At 41.1% G+C, this 26,920-nt stretch overlaps 1 protein-coding gene across 4 annotated transcripts in view; it reads left to right on the plus strand.

Annotated features, from left to right (window-relative positions):
• The window catches only part of LAMA2 (laminin subunit alpha 2), a 736,088-nt gene that overhangs the window by 679,939 nt on the left and 29,229 nt on the right, over positions 1-26,920 (plus strand). For 3 of the 4 annotated variants that reach the window (XM_075597283.1, XM_075597285.1, XM_075597286.1), the window contains 5 exons: positions 11,939-12,115; positions 15,388-15,533; positions 19,529-19,705; positions 21,535-21,751; positions 26,517-26,576. In XM_075597283.1, coding sequence (XP_075453398.1) covers positions 11,939-12,115; positions 15,388-15,533; positions 19,529-19,705; positions 21,535-21,751; positions 26,517-26,576 — 777 coding nt within the window. The remainder of the gene's footprint in view (positions 1-11,938; positions 12,116-15,387; positions 15,534-19,528; positions 19,706-21,534; positions 21,752-26,516; positions 26,577-26,920) is intronic. The other variant, XM_075597284.1, reaches the window with a different exon arrangement.

Raw genomic sequence — 26,920 nt, forward strand, 5'->3', positions numbered from 1 at the left:
AGGATAGCCGGACCCTCACAGGAAAGCCCGGCTGGGCTGATAGTATCAGTGCAGGTACTGTAGGTAGTGTCACAGTCACTGCAGCAGTGAAGGCATTCGCTTCAGTAGGGAAAGCATCTGCTCCTGGTCCAAGATGCACACGCTCCACTCGACCAAGCAGGTGTAGCTGGTATCACCTTAGATCAGAGAGCGGCTCAGGCAGAAACGCGCAAGGGTGATGTCACCACCCAGGATCAATAGCTCCATGCACATATGTGAGCAATATTTAGTACACAGTATCATCCAACGCGTTTTATAGCAGGTGCTACTTTATCAGGGAATGATTGAATAGTGACAATGTGTACTATTTAAATTCCTCTGTTAGCAGGGATTGGATAGAGATAACAGGTGTAATTAATAAAGTGTTACTACATATACCTGATTGGTTTATACAAAACATCCAAAAAATGTATAACAATGATATTACAAAGGAGTTAAATTCAATAATACTACCTTACTATAGACTAAACAATATAAGTCACAGAAATGTAATTAATATTTATTACAAACATAAAAAATGGAGAATGGAGAATAAGAGAATAAAACAAATGGTTAGCTCAATAATATTATATAAATATATATATATATAGTAAATACGTTTCTATAGGTTTCTATATTTGATAGAAGACACAAAAACCGACGTTTCGGTCCCCCAGTGGGACCTTTCTCAAGGTGCACCACCTTGAGAAAGGTCCCACATTGGGGACCGAAACATCGGTTTTTGTGTCTTCTATCAAATATAGAAAATTTATGATTTACTTACCTGCGTGCTGTCCCTTGATGTCGTGTTGCAACCGGTATCATATGGTCTATATATATATATATATATATATATATATATATATATATATATATAGTTAGGTATGGAGATTAGCACTCACGGTTTTGTAGCAGGAGGCAGATGCACTGCCCTGAGGAAGGTCCCGTTGGGAGGACCGAAACGTTGGCGGACTTGTGTTACTGAATACACTTTTTTGATACCATACCTGCAGTGTGCTGTCTCTTTTTGGCTATCAGGATCCCCTGGTCTCCATTTGTCTATATATATATATATATATATATATATATATATATATATAAAAGACAGCGCCCTTATTAGCATACACCTATAACCCTGCAAAACAGACCTCACACTGCAGGATGATATACCAAGCACAGATATATGACAATGCTTCTAGATTAGCAGGAAACCAAGCAAATTGCAATATAAAAGGTGAAAAAACAAAATTGTGAAAAAATATATGAAAAAATAAAAAATATATTAAAAAATGTATGTTGGCAACAAAAACAATAAAAAAAAGAAAAAAATACCTATAAAAATTGTGTGTAAGTCTCTTTTGTATTGTTGACAAAAATGTATAATCAATATAAAATGATGTCCATACAAATCCTTAAAAATGAATTAGAAGTCCTGGGCAGCTTAATTCTTGGGATCACCAACCTCCCAACGATATCTAAGAAAAAAAGAAAAAGAAAAAGCGCCCGATCATAGTGTAAATTCAGATTTAAAAGGTTTTAATTATCATGAACAGACGATTGCCAACTCACACTTTGTCAGTTTAAAATAAGCAATTTATGGGACAAGCCCATACACCACACTGACGTCCAGGTTTCAGAAGTCTTCCATCTGCATACAAATGTAGCTGCTGTGAATCAGCCCTGCTGTGGGATATGCTGCCGGTACAACCTTTCTCCTCTGCAGGGAAGGTAGATGTTTCTGGCTGTATTCAATCACCCACCGATCAAGTAGCAGGATGCAGGAACTGACGTCTGTGCTCTGGAGCTTGAGCTGTTTGGCCAACGTAGTTTCCTGTACCATGTGACCCTACGCGTTTCCTCCGTCTCAGCGGATTTCATCAGGGGATAAACACTGGTAGAGTTGACTGAATATTTATACTAATGCAATCCAATAAAATATGTAAATACCAGTCAACCTAGATCAATTACAATTATATAAAGAACATCTGTGCTGGGTGGTTTACCCTAATAGCAGAGTATATACAAGGATATGATATATATAAGAGAAATTGGATGATAAAGTTATACATAAACTACATAATTTTATGTGGATATAAATAACCATAAAATATAAAAAAACATAATATAAAATGAACAAATATTATAAAGAAAGGCTTAGTTAGTATTAAATACATTATAAAAGCATTCATTATCTATTAAAAGATGGCAATGGAAAGGATGAATCTTGATGGTTAGTAATCTAAACTCTTTACCTAGATGAAATAATAAATAGAGATATCATTAATAGAGATTGTGTATGTCATTTCATTAGACAGATAAATTGATTTTGTTGATTATAGCCAGTCGTCAATTACAGATAGTCATGATAGAAGAGAAAGAATCAGATTGGTTCAATTTGAACATATTGAGTCAGAACTAAATCGTTGGGGATATAGAGAGAGAACTAGATAAGAATCTATCCCAAAATGATGGATAGGTTGTTATAACCGGTGAATTTATTATAAACCTCCAGACAACAATCTGACCATACGATATCTCAAGTAGTGACAACTACAGACCACATAGTTGAACAAATCATCCAAAATTCAATAAATATTAATCAAATTGATAATGAAAAAGTAATACATTCTCCATTTACATCTAAATCTACATTTTTCCCATACCATTCTAAGGGAGCTTTTATAGAAACCTTTTATGCCATGGTACTTCAAAGATTTTGAATCTATGTGTCAAACCACAACAACTATATCGAAAATAAATCTATCCAAAGAGGAAAATTTGGCACTTAAAGAACTTAGTAATATGAGTAATCTTGTTATCAGACAGGCGGACAAGGGTGGTGGGATAGTCCTACAACTACTTTTGATAATATATGTTGTTTATAATATTTGTTCATTTTATATTATGTTTTTTTTATATTTTATGGTTATTTATATCCACATAAAATTATGTAGTTTATGTATAACTTTATCATCCAATTTCTCTTATATATATCATGTCCTTGTATATACTCTGCTATTAGGTTAAACCACCCAGCACAGATGTTCTTTATATAATTGTAATTGATCTAGGTTGACTGGTATTTACATATTTTATTGGATTGCATTAGTATAAATATTCAGTCAACTCTATCAGTGTTTATCCCCTGATGAAATCCGCTGAGACGGAGGAAACGCGTAGGGTCACATGGTACAGGAATCTACGGTGGCCAAGCAGCTCAAGCTCCAGAGCACAGACGTCAGTTCCTGCATCCTGCTACTTGATCGGTGGGTGATTGAATACAGCCAGAAACATCTACCTTCCCTGCAGAGGAGAAAGGTTGTACCGGCAGCATATCCCACAGCAGGGCTGATTCACAGCAGCTACATTTGTATGCAGATGGAAGACTTCTGAAACCTGGACGTCAGCGTGGTGCATGGGCTTGTCCCATAAATTGCTTATTTTAAACTGACAAAGTGTGAGTTGGCAATCGTCTATTCATGATAATTAAAACCTTTTAAATCTGAATTTACACTAGGATCGGGCGCTTTTTCTTTCTTCTTCTTTTCTTTTATATATATATATATAAGAAAAAAAGTGGGTCAAAAATGGAGCACTCAGAAAATATATGTGAGAAATAGAAAAATGGATTTTATTAGCAATGCAAAAATAAAACATACCAAAACACATTCCACATATTAGATGACTGCTGTAAAAATGAAACTTATAGTATCTAAACAAAAAAAAAAACCCAAACATGGAAGAGCCATATAATGAGAGTCCCAATAGAAAAAAACAAGACTAGAGGAAAAGAAAATTCCCATAGAGATGTAGTAACGATCGGCCGATCATAGGGTAGATAGGGACTCAAAAAAATAAATGGAACAACCAAATAACACAATAGTAAAAAATAAGATGATAAATCAAAATATAACACTATAAACCAAAAACCTGCATATGAAGCAACTAGAGAAAATATCTAAATCCTGCATAATATAACACATGAGATGCCAGGCAAAAATAGGTACTAACATGGGGAAAATATGAAAGATGAACAGCAAAAACCTGAGTGGCTAGGATAATGATGGTGAGTAACATGTACAAAGCCACAGAGGTATAATAAAAAAGACCCTGTGAATGCTGAAATATAGAGATAAGTCCTGATGCTAGTAAAACACTGCGAGCATGTAGTAGGCAGGGTAGAGAGGAGGTCCAAATAAAGCACAATGTGCAGTGGAAACAGACCCACAGCAGAGTAATAGCCAGCAGCAAGCGTAAAAAGCCCCAGCATCAGTCTCGATGTGTGGTTGAGGTAGACACAGGCATAACGCTGCACAGAGCATACACAGTTCGGGGATGGGAAGGTATGACGCAGCTCATATATATATATATATGTGTGTTTATGTATAGAAAAAAAACATAGAGAAGCGCAGGCTCCATAGTGTTTAACTGTATAAAAATAAAGTCCATTTAATATGACACGCAGTCCCTAGGAATCACACTTACAAGATTTTAAAAAACACTGAACATTTGAGAGAAATCCAGCTGGGTTGGAGGGGTCCAATGTAATATTCTGCCTTGGTATGGTACAGCTGCTGGAAACTCCTGTCGCACTTCCGCAATTCTACACTCTATCAGCCAGTCTCTCAGCACATAATTGCCAGTCCATCGGTCAGCTGAATGCTCTGGACACAGACCGCATGTGCAGCGTTTGCAACCAGGCTATCTGTCAGGTACAGAGACCTCCTCTCTACCGCCGTGCATGCTGACGTCACCATCTTGTCCCAACTAGTTTTGTCACTATCACGTGACTTCCTCAGGGGATAATGAATAACCACAGAGTACTACCTTATATAGTGGTGCCTATGTAAATCTAACTCCACTCATGAGAATCAGCTGTGCTGAGTCCCTACTATCAGGGACACACCTATAATATGCCACATTGCAATGTTCTGTGAAGATAGAAGGCATAAATAACCTACATATAACCAATATTATTCATAAACATATATACAGGCATACCCCGGATTAACGTACGCAATGGGACCGGAGCATGTATGTAAAACGAAAATGTACTTAAAGTGAAGCACTACCTTTTTCCCACTTATCTATGCATATACTGTACTGCAATCGTCCTATACGTGCATAAGTGATGTAAATAACGCATTTGTAACAGGCTCCATAGTTTCCCCGCTTGCGCACAGCTTCAGTACAGGTAGAGAGCCGGTATTTCTGTTCAGCACATGCTGACAGGCGCATGCGCGAGCTGCCTTTTGCCTATTGGGCAATATGTCCTTACTCATGAGTGTACTTAAAGTGAGTGTCCTTAAACCGGGGTACGCCTGTACATTGTAGGAACAAAATGTTATAACTCATACAATAATAATAATCAGTCAATAATATTATTAATAACTCCAAGATGATCCATTAGATCAAAAGCTATGGATATTAATCATTTGAACTGGTGGGCTGCTCGCTGTCCTCTGAATAGAGTAAATACTCATGATATTCAGTCGCAGGGAGATGACTTCCAGGTCAAAGGAAACATAAACTAAATTATAATAATGAGAACTGTCTAATTGTAACAAATATACACAATAAAACACTTTAACATTAAAAAAATATATAATATAGTGCGCTTATAGGGATATTCTTGAATGTCAATTTTAAAATTGAAAGATAACTCCTGAAACAGGCTCTACCTCCAAATGCAGACAAAGTTACACTACATAGTTAACTAAAGAAGGTCTGGGGGAGAATATGAGTGTAGGGATAATAACCTCCTAAAAACAACCAGAGTGAGATAGCCAACAAGTCCTGACCTTGGCTGATATAGGAACTTGGGGAGGAATAGGGGAAGGGGGGGGAGGAGGGATGGTTAGGGGGGAATTGGGATTGTGAGGGGAAAGGAAGTGAAAGGAAGGAAGGAAAGGAAGGGAAGGAAAAGGATAGTTAGGACAGGAACATGGATGGGAACTATTGCCAGACTGGCTGACTGGCAAGTACAGTGAAAAAGAAACAGACCTAGATCAAAATGCTTGTATCTATGCATTCATTTAGACCTATGGGATACATAATGCTTTAAACCTATCACCACCTAGTTTTGATGGAGGGATGGTCTCTATACCCATGATCTTTAGTCCACTGGGTTCTTTAGAGTGGACCTGTGTAAAATGTCTAGGTACACGGTGCGCCAGAACTCCCTTCAAATCGCTCTGCGATGTTCCAGGAATCTGACGCACAGTGCCCTCTTGGTCTGCCCAACATACTGCAAATTGCAAGGACAGAACAGAACATAAACTACAAATGTAGTCAAACAGTGAACTGAACTTTTGAGAGTATACGATGACCCGTTGCTACAGGAGGCAAATTTGTCTGAAACTATAAGGTGTTTGCACATAGTGCACCTAGATCTTCTACACCTAGAGTTACCAGACAAAGATTGACCCTCTACAGTATCCCGTGTGTTATCTCCAAGTTTGCTTGGTGCCAGTATATTTTTTTAATATTGAGAGCTTTGCAAAACACTATGGGTACTGTAGGAGCAAGTTGACTTTTAAGATACGGGTCAGAGAGCAGAACCTTCCAATGGCGATTCATAATAGTTTTAATCTTACAGGCATAACCACTATATTTCGTAATAAATTTTGCATCCCCACTAAAATCAGTGGTGTGTGTGGATTTGCCTTGTAAGAGTTGTTTGGTGTTTGATTTTGCCAACTAAACTTGCTTATCAATGGCTCTTATTCTATCAAATGCCTCCTGCACAACGGAGACATCATATCCTTTGTTACCGAAGTTGTCTTTGAGTCTATTTGATTGTAGTTCAAAGGTGTGGTCCGACGAGCAGTTCCTCCAGAATCTATTGAACTGACTCAGGGGAATATTTTGTATCCACTTGGGATGATGACTGCTCGTCGCATGGAGATAGCTGTTTAACATCACTTCTTTGAAATGTACTTGAGTGTGAATATTGCAATCCACATCAACAGATAACTCCAGCTCAAGAAACACCACACCTGATGGGCTAACCTGATGGGTGAATCTGAGGCCTAGTTCATTACAGTTGAATCCAACCAAAAATTGCTCGAGGTCCCCCCCATCTCCATCCCAAATGATAAGTATGTCATCAATTATGCGGCCATAGAACACGAGACCCGCCACCAGCCGTGCATTGGGTCAGATGTATTTGGTCTTCCAATACCCCATAAAGAGGTTTGCATACTGTAGCTGGGGGCGAATCTCGTACCCATGGACATACCACAGGTCTGGAGATAATATTGTGATACAAAAACTAATGAGTACTAAATCTATATATCACATATAGATTTAGTACTCATTAGTTTTTGTATCACAATATACTATTTAATATTTCACTTATATTCACTTTAGTCTAACGTTTTTTTATTAGTTTCATAGCGCTACATTTTATGTGTGTATTGTATATATATATATATATATATATATATATATATGTGTGAATGTATGTATGTATGTATGTATGTATGTATGTGTATATATATAAATATATATATATATATATTTATTTGTGTGTGCACATGGTGTAAACTTGATCCTGAGCTATCCAATAAATCTAATATGAGACAAAATCTCCAGAGACACCAAAATAGGAAGCAGGGGAGATAAGCAGTCAAGCTGCTACCACAAGGAAGGAAAGGAGGGGAAGGATGTGGGGGGGGAAAGGGGAGAGAGGGGATAGACAGGAAAATAGGGGGGATGGGGGGCACATCGCACCAACAGTATACCAAAAATCTTTTTACGTGGCAATTTTTTTGCACACCTCTATTGGTATACTGTTGGTGTGATGCCCCCCATCCCCTCCCTTTTCCTTTCCTCGTAGGATGTCTTAAGGAGTAGCCCAATTTACTGAATAACTTAAAATCCTGAATTCAGATATTAACATACAAATGTACCCAGACTGAGACAGTGCCTGCCTCTACCTCACTGCGAGATGGTGTATGCTTCCAGATCGGACCACCCACCGTGATAATCCTGGGGCACTGGGGCACATTCACATTCACAGCATTGTTTGTGACCAAACCAAATGTAAACAATATAGAATCATTGTATAACTCAACTCTGAAAGCTTAACTGAGTTTTAAACTAAAGAAGGTGATACATTAAAGGGTTTGGCGATGACAAGTTGTAAGCCTGACTCCACAACTATTGCTCATCATTCACTGCTTCCTATTTTATCTCAATCTGGGTTTTTGAGGACAATTTATGATCAGCTGAAAATCCAGATTTAGTATTGGCATTATGACTTGGTTGTGCATCTAAATCTTACAATATATACAAAAGTCTACATGAGCTTGATATATATACATTGAATATTAGGAATTAGCACACTAGTAGTGAACATTTCATGGACAAACTAACAGATAAACAATGGAAAATAATTGAAAGATTGAATCCCATTTTTGCCATTTCTTGGCTTGTGTTTGCATAGATTCTCCCAAGCTCAGTGTCAATATCTTGTGTGTGTGTGTGTGTGTGTGTGTGTGTGTGTGTGTGCGTGCGTGTGTATATATAACACAACAAAAGGAAAAAATGGCACCAACCTAAACCACTAAATGAATAAAAATGATGAAAAAAACCCTATACTATACAAGGTGGAGAAAAATAGTATAAACAATACACAAACATATAAATATAAAAATAACAGATGAAAAGTCCAGAAAAAATATATAATATAAAAAATATACAAATCCTAAAAAATGCTCCAATTGCTATCCAAAAGAGTCTCTGCAGCCCGAATGAAGGGAACACCACTTCCTTGAAGATATCTAAAAAAAACACAGAAAAAACAGGCGCACTCATAGCGTAAAAAGGTACAAAATGCTTTTTATTAAGCTATGTTTGTGAGTGCATTTTTAAATCCTTGACTCCATAAATATATTGTTATACCTTTTTACGCTATGAGTGCGCCTGTTTTTTCTGTGTTTTTATAGATATATATATATAGATATATATATATATATTATATATATATAAAGGTTTTCAAACAGGTTGGGAGACTCGACAACTTTTTCAAATAAATCTGATTTATTATGAACCAGCAACTCTTAACATAGATAACTAAGTTTGCTAAAGTGACTGAAATACTTAACAAAAAAAGCTAGATTTATAATCTTGTTACATTGTGTTCACTAGCTGTTTATTGTACTATAATATTACCTGCATGCTACAGTATTTAGCAGAGATCTGTTCACATGGTTTATGATGAGTTCATTTCATCAGACAGGTTATAAAATTGTTTTATTGCAAGCATCAAATAATGAAATAATTCTGCTGTGTTCTCATAATCCAGTTGACCCATGCAGTGCTGATTGGCCTGCAGTTATTTGTACTACAGGATTCTCTACCCCTGAATATATATATATATATATATATATATATATATATATATATATATATATATATATATATATATATATGTGTCTCAACTGTTTTCAGAATCATACTATTATTATAAATGATTCTCCTGAGAATAAAATGATAATAATTCAGGTTTTATAACATGGGCAATGTGCATAACACTGTACTAAATTAAATATGGGGTGTGATTTATTAAAGTGTGAGTGATAGCCACAATTGCAGTGTGTTTGTGCATTAATTGTAGCTGAAGTAAATAGCATTAAGGGGTCAATGCAGAAAGCTCCGATAAGCCACTTATCGCCACCTTATACCACCTTATCGCCAAAAAAGCCTACTGCTATTCAGTAAGCCCGGATAAGTTGGTGATAAGAGAGATTTTCGGCAAATTTATTTGCCGGCAGAAAAAAATCGCCAAATACGCGGCAATAAGCCACTTATCACCAGCTTTTAAAACACGTGCTATTCTTGTAGTCCCGATTATCTTATTGAGGCTAATCCCGGCTCTAGAATTGCGATTTCCTCTCAAACTCGTCCCGCCAGGAAAAGTTGGCAAGTAGGTGTTGAGAAGCTGCCGAGAAGTGGCGAGAGAGGGGACATTGAAAAAAAAAAATGCATTTTTCCTGCATCGGATTGATGCCGGGGGTCTCCGGAGCTGATACCCATTAATATCAGTATCAGAGACCCTCGGCATCAATCCAATGCAATATAAATGCATTAACAGTCAACTTCATTACCTTAGCGGCTAACCGCTAAGGCTATGAAGGGGTTAAGGGACAACAGCAGCTTTATTGGGGGCAGAGAGGCTGAGTGAAGGGAGTATTTGGCCTTTCACTCACCCCCTCTGCTCCCAATAAACATTAAATATGTAATAAGCACCAATACATAACCCACCCCCTGTACCCCCACATAAAACCATTGTTATTTATTTTAACAAGATTGATAACATAGGCCGGTGGGTGTCCACAGGTGGTCCCCATGGGTGTCTGGGGGTCCTCAGGTGGTCCATGCGGGTGTCTGGGGGCCCTCGGGTAGTCCCCAGGAGGATCCGGGGGTCCTCAGGTGGTCCCTGCAGGTGTCTGTGGCCTCTAGGTAGTCCAGCGAGTGTCTGGGGGCCCCACAAGGGATCACCGGGTGTTCCCTGCGGGTGTCTGGGGGTCCTGGGTCATCCCCACGGTTGTCTGGGAGCCCTCGGGTGTTCCGACGGGTGTCTGGGGGCCCTCGGGTGGTTCCCACGGGGGTCCTCGGGTGGTTCCCATGGGTGTCCGGGGGTCCTAGGGTAGCCTCGTGGGCATCCTAAGGTCCCACAGGTGTTTGGGGGTCCTCGGGTGGTTCCCGTGGGTCCTCGGGTAGTCTCCGTGGGTGTCCGGGGGTCCTCGGTGGGGGCACAGGGGGTGAGTTTTGTATTAGTGGTTATTACATATTTTAATATAAATTTGAATACTAGCATATTGTAGCAGGGGGTCTCCGGAGCAGAACCTTGTTTATTTGAGGTCCGGGGACCCCCTGCTTCCTGAGATACAGGCCCCGTGATGGTGTGCCAGTATCTCCTATGCATGTAAATGTCCCGCATCATGTGACGGTGGGATTTAAATGCATAGGAGATACCGACACCCCGTAACAGGGCCTGTATCTTGGGAAGCAGGGGGTCCTCGAACCTCAAATCAACCCGGTTCTGCTCCGGAGACCCCCTGCTCATCTACACTAGTAATACAATTTAAATTTAAAAACTTTAATTTCAGACGAGATTTGCACAGGGAGAAATGACTCTCTCTCTGCAGCAGATAGAAATCGCCGGGTGAGCCCTTTTCAGAGGGGCGATCAACTCGTCGCCGGCTACTCACTATTTTTGCAAATGTTAATATCACAGGTATTCGGGGCATTCTGCATACCATGATAGCAACGCAGTCAAAAATGTAGATTTAAAAAATATGGCATTTTTTGCTATCGGAGCTTAGTGCATTGACCCCCTAAATGCGCAAATCGCAGTTATCACACTTGAATACATTTTCTCATAGGCTCATTTAGTCATTACAGGCTCATTTTATTTCCATGTGACACTAAACATTAAAGGGGTATCCACTAAATATTGATACCCGTTTGAAATTCTACTGGCCTTTTGACTGACAGTTATCCAGAGATAATGGGTACCAGTATTTAGGGAATAATCCTAAAATGTCTTGTGGGAAGCAAAAAAAAAACTGTTTGCCCATAACATATAATGGGCGTCTCCAATTATTCAGGTCACTGCTTTAGCCATAAAACCCCTTATTGGGTCCAAAGATTACAAAGTAATATTGTTAATACTGTAGAATATGCATTTTGAAAGAACACTGTCATATGACTAGTCAGTTGGGATATTTATCTCTAAACAAACAATTATATACAAAAAGATACTTGATACCAAGGAGTTTGTCTGATCATCTTCACATTTTTTACAATGTTCTGTAGAGTTCATGAAGAAACATGTTTGAGACTTTAGAAGTCGGTTCTTGAAATTTTAAGTGGTTTCCCAAAATGGATATGTTTGTTTGTTTTTTTACAGAAAATTTATTTGGTCAGTTTTGCAAAACCTGGATTTGTAGAGCTACCAGGAGTGTCATTGGACAATGGCACAGAGATCACCTTATCGTTCAGCACGAAAAATGAATCAGGAATACTGCTGTTTGGTAATGGAGGCAATCTGCCTCGCCCAAGAAGGAAGCGTAGACAGAGTGGACAGGTATGAGCAGGACTTGTATACATATCATTCTGTTTTAATAAAGCGCTATGCTGTATGCTCTATGCCTGCCTATTCTATAAATATATGTAAAACAAAACAAATATATATATACGTACTGAATATTTTAAGCCAACAGAAAAGGGTGTTCTGTAAGTAACTTGTAACCCAATATTGTAACCCAACCTGTAACAAATTGACTTGTACTGTGTTAAAACAACTTAACGATATATGCTGACTGAGAGAAGGATTAGGAGACAGGTCAGATGATTGTAAAAAGTATATAATCTGAATATTACTCAGTCCCACGTAACTAAAACCAAATAGAGGAACTAGTCTGGATCGGAACTGATTGACTGAGATAGGTTAGATGGTGCATGGCTTTTCTCTGCCCAATACCATGTCTAGTAACCAGTGTAATTCAATTAATTCATACCGTATATAAATAGATTATACTGTACATTAAATAATAATTATATCCCTGTCTCTCTGCCGCTCTGTGTCTTTCTGCCCATGTGCCAGCCTATGTGAACACTTTACCCGCCCTTCTCCTGCCGAAACTAAATGGCGGCAGAAGAAGGGAGGAACAGCTTTATAGGAAGGGGGTTTAAAGACAGAGAGATAAGAGGTGAGAAGGAAATGGAAGTAATGTTTTACCTCAATTTCAGATCGTGTCCAGCACAAAGATTGAAGCCATGTGCTACATTTTACTCCGATTTTAGCATTTAACCTAAACCCTGCTGTTAGAATCCCTTTACTCTCCCCTAAATCTGTGTCTCCTGCTTAAATTTCTCTCCTTGTTTCCTATTAAGTACTGTATCACTTACAAAATTCTCCTATCTGTTAAGGATATAGGGCCTTATTCAGAGATGGTTGATAAAAAAAAATCGCCAGGGAATTTAAAATGACTGTTTTTTGGGCGTTGCTATCACGTTATTCAGAAAGGCTCGATTACCAGTGATGGCAAAATTCCCAAAACGGGCGAGTTGCTGCCAGCGAGAGCCTCGAGCCTCTGAAAAGGCCTAAACCGGCGATTCATTTCCGCTGCAGAGAGAGCTGCTCTGAGAGAGCCGCCTCTCACAGCTGAAATGTCGCCCGAAAATTATTTATTTAAATATACATTTCTTTAATAGTGTAGAGGTGCACGGGGTCTCCAGAGCTGAACCACGTTGGTTTTATGTCCGGGGACCCCCTGCTTCCGGAGATACAGGCCTCTTTATGGGGTGCCGGTATCTCCTATGCAAGGAAATGTCCCGGTCACGTGACGCGGGACATTTCAATGCAGAGGGATACCGGCACCCCATAATGGTGCCTGTATCTCGGGTTAATGATTGGTTAATGGTTTAATTAATTCATTGTTGATGTTGCTATTGATTTATTGATTGGATTAGCTGGCTACTGTTTGTATTTAGTGACGTGTGATTTTTTGGAGTTTAGTTACATTTTATTACTGTGTGTCTTGTGTATTACTGTATTGTGATTAGGGTGCCCATTGAGTGCTATAGAGGCTTATCATGCCCCTATTATTATTATACTGCACCGACACACTTTATTCGAGCAAATACCCAGTATGTACCTGGCAGATACCTGGAATGCGCCGCTCCTCACCTCTGACAAGCCCCGTTGCGTTTGCCTTCCCAGCCTGGGTTCATGCCTGGCTGATGGGCGGCTGATCTGTTAAATAATAATGATTAGGATTTAATAGGCTGCAATGCTTCGCGTGTCTACCAGATGGCATAAATTCATGAATTGTAATGCAGTATATATATATATACTGTGCAGTATTGCAGCCAGCGGGAATAAAATGCTTCAATCCCTGCCTGGAAAATAACCCAATGCACTCGGGCAGAAAACAGTCACAAACCTCAATACACCCGGGTATACCCGAATTCGTGGGACTAGCCGAGCTCGAATAAAGTGTGTCGCCAGTGTATGGGTATGATGTATCACTATACTACTCAATGGGTATAGGGTGGTATAGTCAGTCAGGGGTGTGTGCTTAGGCCTCACAGATGGGTGAAGGGGGTATTAGCCCTAAGGATGGGTGTTTAGACCTTGCGGGTGGGTAGCAGTTGGGTTAACCCCTGTATTACCTTAGCGGTATTAACCACTAAGGTAATGAAGGGGTTAACTCCCCCCGCAACTCCCCCGCAAGGCCTAAACAGCCACTAAGGGCCAAATTCCCCCTTCACCCACCCCCGTTAGCCACTGTATTGTATTGTATGTTTCTTACAGTAAGCCTGGCACGGGTGTTTAACCCCTTCATTGCCTTAGCGGTTAGCCACTAAGGTAATGAAGTTGCTGTACATGCATGTTTCCTGCCTCGGATGCATGCCGGGGGGGTCCGGAGCTGCTATTAATGGATATCAGCTCCGGAGACCCCCGGCATCAATCCGAGGCAGGAAAGGGGCCTGATTTTTTCTAAGTCCCGACACATCGCTGCTCATCGAGGCATCTCCCCACCAATTGACCAAAAAATGTGTGGTAAATTGGATTTGGGGAGAAGAACGCCTTTTAGGGCTGCGATGGGCCGCGACAGCCGACTCGCGGGTCTCTGAATCGCGCGAGTTTATCAACCCTCCGAAAATGGTCGATAAGCGGCTGATCGCTGCTCAGTCGGCGAATTTCGGATAGCGATAAAATTTTGCGTCGATACAGGCCGTTATCGAGCACTTATCGAGGCTATCTGAATCGGAGTACCCATTTTGGGCGATAAGTGCTCGATAAGGGCCTTATCGAGGCTTTCTGAATAAGGCCCATACACTCGTGTGCTAATCCTTACATCTCAGCCCTAATTTCTCACTACCGCCTGCCCAGCTCTTGCATTCTGAAAGACCTCTCCCACCTAAAATATTTCTCACTCACTGCCCCACACCTCTGTAATGTCCTTTCACTCAATATTCAACTGGCACAATCTCTCCATGTTCAGGACCTTTCTTAAAACTCACCTCTTTAACAAAGCATATGGGCAGCTGCGTTGGCTGAGACTATACATCTCGTGTGCACTGAACTTGGCCCCTTGCCGTCGTACTTTCCAGAACACCCCCCTTCTTTCTGTAAATTCTCCCCACTTACCACTTTGATTGTAAGCTCTTCGGGGCAGGGACTCCTTTTCCTATTGTTTTATGTTTGAAGCGCTTATTCCCATTATGTGTTATAATACTATGGCACGTGCATTACTGCTGTAAACTGCTATATGTCTGTACGTGAATGACACTATATAAATAAAGATTTACAAATATACATACATAATTGGTATACTCTGCCTTTTACAGGTTTTCTATGCGGTCCTCCTCAATAAGGGTCGGGTGGAAGTTCACATCTCAGGAGTTAAAGAGTCTAGTCGAATCACCATCAAACCTGAGACAGGAGAATTCCATGATGGCCAAGAACATTCTATTCGGATAGACAGAACTAAAAAGTAAGTACCTAAGAGCAAGAATTATGCGAGCTTTTGGCATAGTGTTTCTTTTACAACTAAAGCCTGCAATAAGTAGAATGTGGCATTGTTTGTCACATGAACAAGTGTTATGATACTTATATGGCATTCATTACAACAGTGGCAATAACACTCATTAGTACTGTATGACCTGAATCACAAGAATATAACAACTGCCAATACCTGGCTAGATCATAGAGTCCATCAAGCCACATTTCAAAACAGGGCATCTATAGGGAATAACAGCTTTGTCTCCCTCTCTGTGCACCTGTCATTAGTTGCTTCTTTGATTCTAAAAGTTCCCCTAATTTCTAGTCTTTAAAAATCCTGCCGTTCAGGCACACTATCCTTTCATTCACGGCTTCATTCAGAATGACTAATTCACATTTTACAAGCAAAGAGAGACAGACGTCAAAACAAACTGCTAGAGGACAAAGTTTTCAGTAGATGCAATATGTATGGGAGTAGCCACAACAGATTATTTGACAGCTTGCCTGAGTTTGTAAGTGTAATACCCCTATCCCCCCCTAAGTGAGATTTGATGGTACTTGGGTATTCTGGTGGGATGGTGCTCAACTGTAGGCTCACAGAAGGCAGAGTGCTCTGTGATGGAAGGTGAGATTGGGGACCTCTTCAGTTCTTTCAGCAGGGTGCAGCGCCTCCATCCTGCAGGGCACCTGCCAGAGACAGGGGTTGATCCCCACAGGAACATCCATAGCAAGGGACAAATCACGCTGGATGCCATGTCCATGCAGCAGGGGTTTATTGTAGCCAGTTTACAATATAACAGGGATAACTTCAACAGGTTACAACTTCCAACAGGAACATAACTTTAGCTCTGGTCTTCCTCCTGTGCCTGGGGCACCTTCCCTCCCTGCACATGACATGACTAGGCCCCCAGGAGCTTGAGGCTCCTGGGCTAGTCTAGGCTTCCTTACCCCACTAAGGGCAAGACTGGAACAGTATTCTGCATCCCTAGAAGTGCAGAACAGGAACACCCAATCCCCGGAGGGGATTGGCATATGCTCTTCATTCCCCAGAGGGAACTCTCTCTGCACTAGCACTCCCCAGGGGGGAACTGGGAACTAGGGAGGTGCCCCCACCTTTTAAACCTGGGGAGGGTTTAATCCCTCCACCCCAGTACCTGAGCTTGATTGGCAGAGTAAGCCCACCCCCCTAAGGCCTAACTCAGACTGGCTGCTACATCCGCACGCTTGTGTGTGCGCCTCCACCGCGCACTCCTGCAGCCCAGCGATCTGTGCTCAAACTGCAGGAGTTGGGTCGCTGCATTTGGGGGCGTGGCGGGGGGCATGGCGAACACGTCACAGAGCTAGTTCGCCTTTATTGGCTGAACCAGCTGACGTGACGCGACAGCAGCCTCAGATTTCAATTCGGGTTATGGCGGCAAAATGTTGCAGCATCAATGCTGTAGTTTGCCGCCACAAGCAGTTTCTAGTGTGACAACTGTCATCCACTAGCCTCAAAGAGTGATGTCGCGTAGCATCCTGTCCGATCTGTGCCTAACATGAGACTCCAACTGCCACTAGAGCTGCACCTGCAGATTGTTACTTAGTGTCTCTCTTAAGAGACAACTCACATGCAGGTCATGTGTAAGAGGGCTTAACCCTAGCACTGCTGGATTATATTAAAACAGACAGCACCTAGGGCAAATGATTTTAGTAGCCAGGGGCTATATGGCTGCATACATTTAGAGTATCTGCTATTTGGTTGCACAGGCAAGACCCACATCTTCGGGCTACACATGTAGAAATACACTTTCTGGACCACCACTTACTAAATCTCACCCATTCTCTTTTTGTCCCTCTCATTCTCTCTCTCTCATTCTCTCTCTCTCTCTCTCTCTCTCATTCTCTCTCTCATTCTCCATCTCCCTCTCACACACACACAAAAGTTTATGAAATTCAGGAAAGCACAGGGGGGTGGGGGGGATAGGGGAGTCAAGAGGGTTGGTGGGAGAGAGAGGAGCACACCTGGGAAATATGCGAATAGAAGTAATTAAAATATACTTTGCATATTATATTAGCATATATCCCAGGTGTGCTTCTTTTTGTGCACAGGTGCTCCTCCACATGTTGTTGAGGGATAACTTGGGTTAACACCTCATTAAGTAAATAAAGGAGCTTTGTGGAGCTGAGCCATTGTGTATAAAAGAATTAACTAGTATATTACTAATGCAGTATGTTAAATAGCTATCATTATTATAATTGCACTTTTATTAGTTGCTCAAATCAGCACACGGAAAAGGGCAGTTTGGGACTGAGAATCAATAGAATTAAAAGTATATTTGACAAAATGTAGGCAGCAGTTAGTCCTAAAATGGCATGGCCTACTTTCATGTTTTTAACTGTAAGACAACCCTCTCTCTGTAAAACATTCTTTGCATACACGTGTTAAACATACTGTACTAAATGAATACATTCTCATTTAATAAACATTTTAGTTTAACTGAACACCTTGTATAGAGAACAATGTAATTACTTGCCTGAGGTTACCCATGGTGTTTTTATTTCCTTCAAAAGATAAATTGATCACAATTTTAATTCAGCCTGTGTCTCTTTTTGAGTTCTGCAAGGAGAGTTTTCAAAAGTGTTGATCTCTCTCTGAACAAGAAGGGAAACAGCTTGGACCAGGATATAAAAAAATCCAAGCGGATGTGTCCCCCACTGTGTTTTTAAACCCGCAGAGTCTAATCATGTTACTTAGCAATACAATGCAAGGCCAGTACTATGCCAAAGCTGTTTCACTATCATCTGAAGTATGTGTTTCATACAAAACAGATAAATAAATAGCATTACAGCTAGTATTTTCTGATAACATCATTTAGGTTCCTAAGCTAACTTAATGTCCTACTGTATCTCCATTTACTTTTTTTTTTTTTTAAATAGAATAGACTGCAAATCGGTTGTGGTAGTGTTTATTTTACTTATTTTATATCCCTTCTATGTGAGAAAATATCTAGTATAGAACCTGATCTAGAGCTCCCATAGTGCTGGTTGGTTTAAACTAGGGGTGTCAAACTCAGAATAGCTGGGGGGACAATTCTTGCATCTGATTGCAAGACTCGGCCGCAGTATCAACCCCCCTCTCTTCCTCAGCCCCTTTCTCTCCCCCCACATCCCCTCTCTCTCTCTCACCATTCATTCATATTCTCATTCTCATTCTCACTCTCACGCTCTCTCTCATTCTCATTCTCACTCTCTCTCTCATTATCATTCTCTCTCATTCTCTCTCATTCTCTCTCTCTCTCTCTCTCTCTCTCTCTCTCTCTCTCATTCTCTCTCTCTCCCTCTCATTCTCTCTCTCTCTCATTCTCATTCTCTCTCCCCAACCCCTCTCTCCCCCATCTCTCTCTCCCTCCCCAACCCCACTCTCCCCCATCTCTCTCTCTCTCCCTCATCCCCCCTCTCTCTCTCCCATCTCTCCCAATGTAACCATGTATTTTTTAAAACTCTATGCCCAGGACATACTTGAAAACGAGAGGTAATTCTCAATGTATTACTTCCTGGTAACAAATTTTTATAAATAAATACAATTATAAATAAATCTCTCTCTCCCCCATATCTCTTTCTCCCCATTCCCCCATCTCCCTCTGTTTTTACACCGCTCTCCCCCCCCCCCCTCCATTTTTACAACCTTGTCTGAGTAGAGAACACATGGTTGCTTCAGCAGTAACACAGCAAGGGCAAGTCAGGCCTTACTATTGGCCCAGCAAGCCTCTCCACAGTTCCTGCTGCAGCCAGCTCTCCACAAAAAAACTGCAAGGAACTGCCGCCTCCTGCAGGACCCCCTTTGTCCTGCTCTCCAGGCGGGACACAAGTGCTCACTGGCCTTATGTTTGACACCCCTGATTTAAGCAGTTTGTTTCCTCACACTGTCAATAAAATAGATTCAAACGTACTGTACCATCCTGATTCCATCACTAAATTGGAAATCCTGTTTATTGTGTTTCCTTTCAGCATATTTACCGTTCAGGTGGATGAAGATAAAGCCCACACGTTGAAATTGACTGGAAGCCAGTCCATAAATGTTAAAAAGCTATTTGTGGGTGGAACCTCGCCTGAAGTACAATTTGCCATGTTCAAGAACATACCACCATTTGAAGGATGCATATGGAATCTGCTTATTAATGCTGTGTAAGACAAAAGATTATTTACATTGTATTGCTCGAGCAGCCTACAGTCAGGGCGCTCCTAGGCAGGGGTGAAAGTCGATTTTTATTCTTACAGGTATTCGCTCCCCCCACCTCTCCTTGTCGGAAACCATGAGAGCCCCCCCCCCCCCCCCCTCTTTCACAGCTCCTCGCTCTAATCCCCCTTTATTCTCCCCTCTCTCCATGCATTTTTCTCTGCCCATCTGTCTCTTACACTTTCCCCTTCTCTTCCTCACTCACTCTCCCCCCATCACTTTGCATCTCTCCCACCTGTCCCCTCTCACTCCCCCACCTACTCCTGTCTTAGACCCCCTCTCCTCACTCTTCCCCCTCCGCTATCAGTCAATGACCCCCTCTTACTCAATCCCACTCCCTCAATCCCCCTTCACACTCATTCCCCCCGCACCCACCCACACATGCACACAATTTCCCCCGCCCCACATACACAATTACAATCCCACCCCCCCGCCCGATACCTATACAATTCCACCCCCACAATAATACTCCCGAACAATATACACCATATAACACCCCCACAATATACCCTCCAACAATATACTCCCCCCACACACAATATAATACCCCCACATAATATACACAATATAATACCCCCACCACACACAATATACACAATATAATACCCCCTCACATACACAATATAATGCCACTGCCACACACACACACACACACACACACACACACACACACACACACACACACACACACACACACACTATACACAATATAATACCCCCCCCCACACGCACACACACAATATACACAATATAATATGCCCCCCACACACAATACACACAGTATAATACTCCCATGCACACACACAATATACACATTACCCAACTCATAATAATAGCCCACCCCACAAAATACAAAAAATAATACACTTACCTTGGGGAAGTTCGGGCCAGCTTCCGGCGCGCACCTACCTACGGGAGCGTGAGACCTGCAGCAGCTGGGAAGAACTGGGGCCCGGTGGCAGATGCCCAGCAGCCAGAAGCAGAAGTTGAGCCTGACTACTGTCCATGCCAAACTTCCAGCTCCGGCTGTCCATGCCCCCAACAGCCACCAGGACCAGGACAGGTTCTCCACCTGTCGGTGGCTATGCTTCTGACTAACCTGCTCTCTAATTGCCTCCCTGCATCTCTGAACCTCCCTTTGTGCATATCCCTCTGTTTCTCCCTGCATCTCTGCGCCTCCCTCCATGCATGTCCCTGCGTCTCCGTGCTGTCCTCCCTGCCTCCCTGAGGCAGTCTGTGCCTCCCTGAGTCTCCACACCTTCCTCTGGGCCTCCCTGCATCTCCCCATTACAGAGCCTGCTCCTGTCAGTGACGCTGGATGGCCTAATATGTGTATATCCATATATGGGCAACCACGTCACTCACCAGCCAGCTCTGTTGGGGAGATATGCGGAGACGCAGGGAAACAGAGGGAGAGATTTCAAGGAGAGCGAGAGAGGCAGGGTGTTTTAGATCCCCTATAATTCATACCGGTTACAAAATGGCCACTTTGGTGAATGGTATGTATAGTGTGCAATATATGCACTTTAAACACATGAAAACAAAACTGTATAGAAAATACCTCTCCAATACTGGCCTCTTTTCAGTGATTCTCCAGGGAAGTTATTGTTTGACTAACACGCTTGCAGGTTCTAGTTCTCAAATGGACATGGACATGGACACCTTCCTTATCACGAACCCTCTACAGGACTTGATAGTGTCTCACAAATGCGAGCACAGTTCTTTAAACAAATAAAAAGTATGCAATTGTGCAATTTATTAAGTTCTATCTTCCTAGGCCAATGGATTTTGCTCAGCATGTATCGTTCGAGAATGCCGATATTGGACAGTGCCCAACTCTGTTGCCAGACAGATCCCATCACGTGGAAGAAGGTGATAGAGACAGAAATGCAACACAAGCATTAGTCCTACCTAAACCTGGCCTTGAAGAAGACAAAGTTGATTCAACTACTTCGCCAAAGTCTTTCCCTCCCTTACCTCCCATTCCACCTACCGTAAGTATTTATTTTTACTTTAAGAAATTGACCGTGACCTTGGGATCATTTGAAAACACTAGGTATTATACTTATAAAGCTTATATTGCATACAACCTATCATCAAATATACAGTAGGTGTACATCATTTTTATAATATAATTAAGAAACTTGAATTCATTGCATTTAATTATTCTAGAAAGAAAATGTTTATAAGGTGAAAATTAAACAAGGCAATTTATAATAACCTTTTTAATGTTCATCTGTGCTTTTCCACACTGGACCTCATATAAAAACAATTATTACTCAATACATTTTTTTTCTTTCTCTTTGATCTTATTTATTACTCAATACTCATAAATGATATCTCAATTATATTGCTGGCAGAAACTCACATGTACTTAGTGTTTAAGCCCTTTAATGCTGTATTGTAATTAGTTGCCAGCCCCACCAGCACTGTCGGGGTTGCAGTTAAATCAGATTCCAAACTACCATGCAACTCATGGTGTAGAAATGAGAGTCACTTCACCATTATATTGTTCTCTCACACAGACATTCAGCACGACCTACTGTATGTATTCTCCTTTCTGAGAAAGAGGACAACAAGTTAAGCAGAATGTGTAACCAACTCCATATTAAGTTTCTCTACATTTCCCCTAATATAAAAAACAAGCGTTTGCATAGAAAAGTTATGCTAGGGCAGGCAACACATGGAGTCAGTGTAAAGAGGATTAGAACTAATGACAATGTGTAATACAGCAGGCATAAGCTTATGGGGTCCATGTTAAAATGGATAAAAAGTAAAGAGTGAGTCACTGTGTGCTCGTTTACATGTCATTACCCAGAATCTCTGGCTGCAGTGAAAGCATTGTTTGCTAAGTGATAATGGGGAAAGACAGGGTTGCTGACCTGTCTGAGAAATGCAAATGCACCACAAGTGGTATATTTATTTACTGTACACTGTACTGAGGAAGTTTTTCATCACTTTTTTTTATCCACCATAACTTTTTTAATGTCTGGTTAGGACTAATGAGGAAGTTACAAAAACTGTAACGTGCGAACATTGGGAAGGAAAACACCTGATAGAAATACTGTACTGTATATACAAATCAAGTAGAAGAAATTGGAGTAGGTAAATAAAATGAGCAATATTTCAGTTGTAAGAAAGTCATATACAGATAAATGTTATAGTAATGAGGTAGATCCATTAAAAAGGTACAGAAGTACTAATATGAAAAGATATATAGACATCACAGCACAGCGTTAGAATGATCTAATAAAAACATAACATTGAAAGGGGGAAGAATACAATTACATGTAATTATGTAGTAATGAGAGTCTAATACATCGATTAAAGATTAAGGTGATAATAGATAACATTGGTGTTTGGAAATATAGGTGATAGCTGCTTTATTTTAAATGTATTAGAATGCAAGAGAGGTGGAAGGAGGAAGTCCCAGGCAGCAGAAGGTTGAACTACTACAGTAGTTGAGGATCATTGCTCTAGCTGCACTAGAAACAAAACAATATTTATACACTTTTACATGTGGCATTTTTATTGTACATCAATCATTTGGGGTTTCAAATATTACCACATGTGATAAAACTATATATATACTCTTGAAATTACCTAATTTATAAAACCTAATCTATACATTTGAAGATCTTTAATTATATGACTAATATATATATATATATATGTAACCCATATACCCCCCCCCCCCGAATCGCAGATGGGTGTAAGTGAGGGGATCTATATGCATTACCCAGTGTGGTGCTTTACCTGTTAGGCTCACAGGAGGCCTAAGCCTCCGCCACGGAGAGCCTGGGGCACGTATGACAATATGAATAACCTCGTACTTGGTGCAGCGCCTCCACCTGCGATGGCTCCCACCAGAGGGGGAGTGGTTCCTCGCAGGAAAACTATATATATCACTCCACACACCGTATGTAAAACAACCGATGACTTTACTGTATAGCATATGCACATATATCAACAGGTGTCCCTCCCTAGAGGAGACACTATCTACTGCGTCTCGCAGGCCGCTAACTCCCCTCCTCCACCGGGTGATCCCACCCCGTGTCCAGTAACCCCACACAGTATTACCCCACCCTCAAGTGAGATAGATATGTGTGACTGTGCAGCCACTATGTCCCGTGTGAATATGATATGACTCGTTGGTGCACTTGTTGATTACCTGCCGGGCACTCCGGTGCCCGGGCCTGCCAAGGAACTTCACAAAGGATCCTGATGTCGGCTTTATACAGGAACTACCGTCCGGGGCGATCCCACCCGGATGGCTGCTGCAGCGACAGCGAAGGTCTGAGCCTAAACCTCTGGATGGATGCACAGCGTCTGCTGGGTCCCTAACTGATCTGGATAGTAAGGGGCAGGGTCCCTAACCTGGGGCCTGTCTCTGACACAACGCACACTACTGGGTGACTCAGGGCTATCTCGGGCCTTGGAGGCTTCTGGCCTAATGCAGGGAGTCACTGACTCCTGCACCCTACCTCCTTCCCCTAGCTTCTCCTTGCGCCAACTGCTCCTCTCCTCAAAACCCCGCGAAATGTATCTCTTCTCCCGGCAGGGTAATCCTCCAGCCCTATTGGCCAATCTGGGGCACCTGGTACCTTCCCCCCTTAGCCTCCTGGGAGTTGTAGTCCCGTGGAGGCTATTCCTACATTGGGGTCGCGTGCGCGACAGCACTGCGCATGCGCAACTCGTCAATGGCCACCGCAACTCCCTTGCCTCATCCGCGCATGCGCTATCACGCCTCATACGCGCGCAACCACAATGGCGGCCCCCGCTAGCCGGGTGCGCCGCCGAGCCTCCTAAGGCTCGAACCGCTCCCTGCTCCGGCCCCCACCTTTGGAAGCAGCCGGTCTCTAGGGGTCTCTAGGAGCCGCCGGGGACCGGGGCTACACATATATATATATATATATATATATATATATATATATATATATATATATATATAAAGATCTTCAAATGTATAGATTAGGTTTTATAAATTAGGTCATTTCAAGAGCACGTGTGTACTTTCATAGCTAAGCAAGCCTGTGACTACTTTTTGCGCTGTGTTTAATTCCTATATTACAACAATGTGCATCATCTGTATGCACCTTGGATGTTGCATGACCTTTTGGACCATTTTTTATAAAGTGGTGCTAAGCCATAGGGCAACTTTTAGGGGTCTAAGACAGCTTACTAGAATGGGTGGTGACGTGTTTTATGGCTTACCACCACATACTTAATGTGGTACTTTATCTAATATTTGTACTTGATAATGCCTGATAATGTTATGACATTATTTAGCATGGCCATTTTATGTAGAATTATGTAGTGATAATAGTACAGAAATGGCATGGCAAGCAGTTGCTATATCTTGCAATAGTTGTTAACGCGGTACAAGTTAGGGCCTCATTCTTTTTGGTGCAAAGTGACCATTTGGGCCATTGAAGTTGGTGGGGATTTTTGTCCAAAAAACGTCCAAATGGCTGCTCTGGACTATATTGTCGAAATGGGACCACAATTCATATTCTAATTAAATGGAATAAATATCTAAGATGTCAATCTTATGATAAACATTGCAATATTCTTAATGCTGCAGGGACCTTAGAAATAAGGAAACACAATGTCCCGCCCAACTAGAAACTAGAGATGTGAGACATTTTTGCCCAAGTTTGCGATTCATGCATAAAAACGTGCAAAATGTTTTTGTTTCCACCCAAATTGGTAAAGCAATATTTGACTATTTAATCCAAGCCCTGAAATAGGACTTGTGCTGGAGACAGAAACTATTTAGTAGAGAGCACACCTCTATATAACACAAGAAGACATACCTGTAAACACACCAAAATAGGCATATTTGCATATTTACATTGGAGTATTTTCACAGAGTGTTGACAGGTATCCCTCCCCATGTTCTCTCTCTCCTCTCCCTATATTTCAGGGTCTGGATATGTAGGTGTTGTGAAATATTGCCAATTCCTGCAGCATAAAAGATGGATTATTTTTTTTTAGCCTTGTTAGTCTTAGTGAAATATTTGCAAACACATTTGCACATCTCTATTAGAAGCTACATTTGTTTCATTCAAAAATCAGTGTTCAATTTCTTGTACATATTGTATGTTGAAGGGGAAATATAGATTGCAATTATAAACCCCATCAATATACTGTATAAAAACATTGAAAACTAATGAGTGCCATTTTGCTTGAAATTAATATTATGTCCGGAGGCAAGTGCTTTTGTTTCTGCCAGAAAAATAATGGCTGGCAAATTGTAACAGAAGGGGACATTATTCGTTTTATGAAAAGATAGAGCAATACGTTTTGAGCTTGTTCCTCTGCAATGCCAGAAGTGACAAGTATTTTTTATCACCACTTACCACACTTTCACTGATGTTTCTAAATATATACAATAGAAACGGTGAGTGATAAAGTATATTAAAAATGATTCTTACAATGTCACTGGACATACCAACATATTATAATTGATGCTCTTTTTATGAGTAAGTTAATTAATATTCTCTTTTTTTTTTTTTTTTTAAATCAATGCAACAAAAATAATAAAACCCACATATTTTCTTATTGGCCAATCCATTACAGCAGAACATCTGAATATTATCCACAAGGTGGTGCGTTCTTACTGTATAAGCCTGTTAACATCAGAAAAGAAAGCGTGAAAATGTTTAGCCTTATACAATGGCTCACTTTATTGTGAACTTGGCTTAAAGTATGCTTTGCTAACAGCTGCTTTGCCTCCTTCTATTTGCTGCGTCTTAGGAGCCTGATACCACTGAAGTGAAGAGTGCCAACATTACTGCTGACCTTGATGCTAAGACGGTATCTTTTATAGTCACCATCATCTTCTAATTCTCTCCCAATTCTCTACTGCTTAACATGTTTCTTCCGTGTTTCATTGTGTTATCATTTCAGTGATGCTGTCCTAACACGCTACCTTTCCTTATCAGTGTTTCATTCCTCTCTTGTTTACTACAAGTATATGAATATGTGATGTCAGCTTCCAAATCGCCGGTTTTATTAAATACACGTTCCTTACCTAGGCAGGCCATAGAGAAAAAAATAAGAATGCCATGTTTTATTATATCCTACAAACTAATTTAAATAGAGATTACAGACATCTGATCAGCTTGCTTAAAAATAGATTATTTTTATAGCATCATCTG

This window comes from Ascaphus truei, chromosome 4 (assembly GCF_040206685.1).
Source record: "Ascaphus truei isolate aAscTru1 chromosome 4, aAscTru1.hap1, whole genome shotgun sequence".
Lineage (NCBI taxonomy): Eukaryota > Metazoa > Chordata > Amphibia > Anura > Ascaphidae > Ascaphus > Ascaphus truei.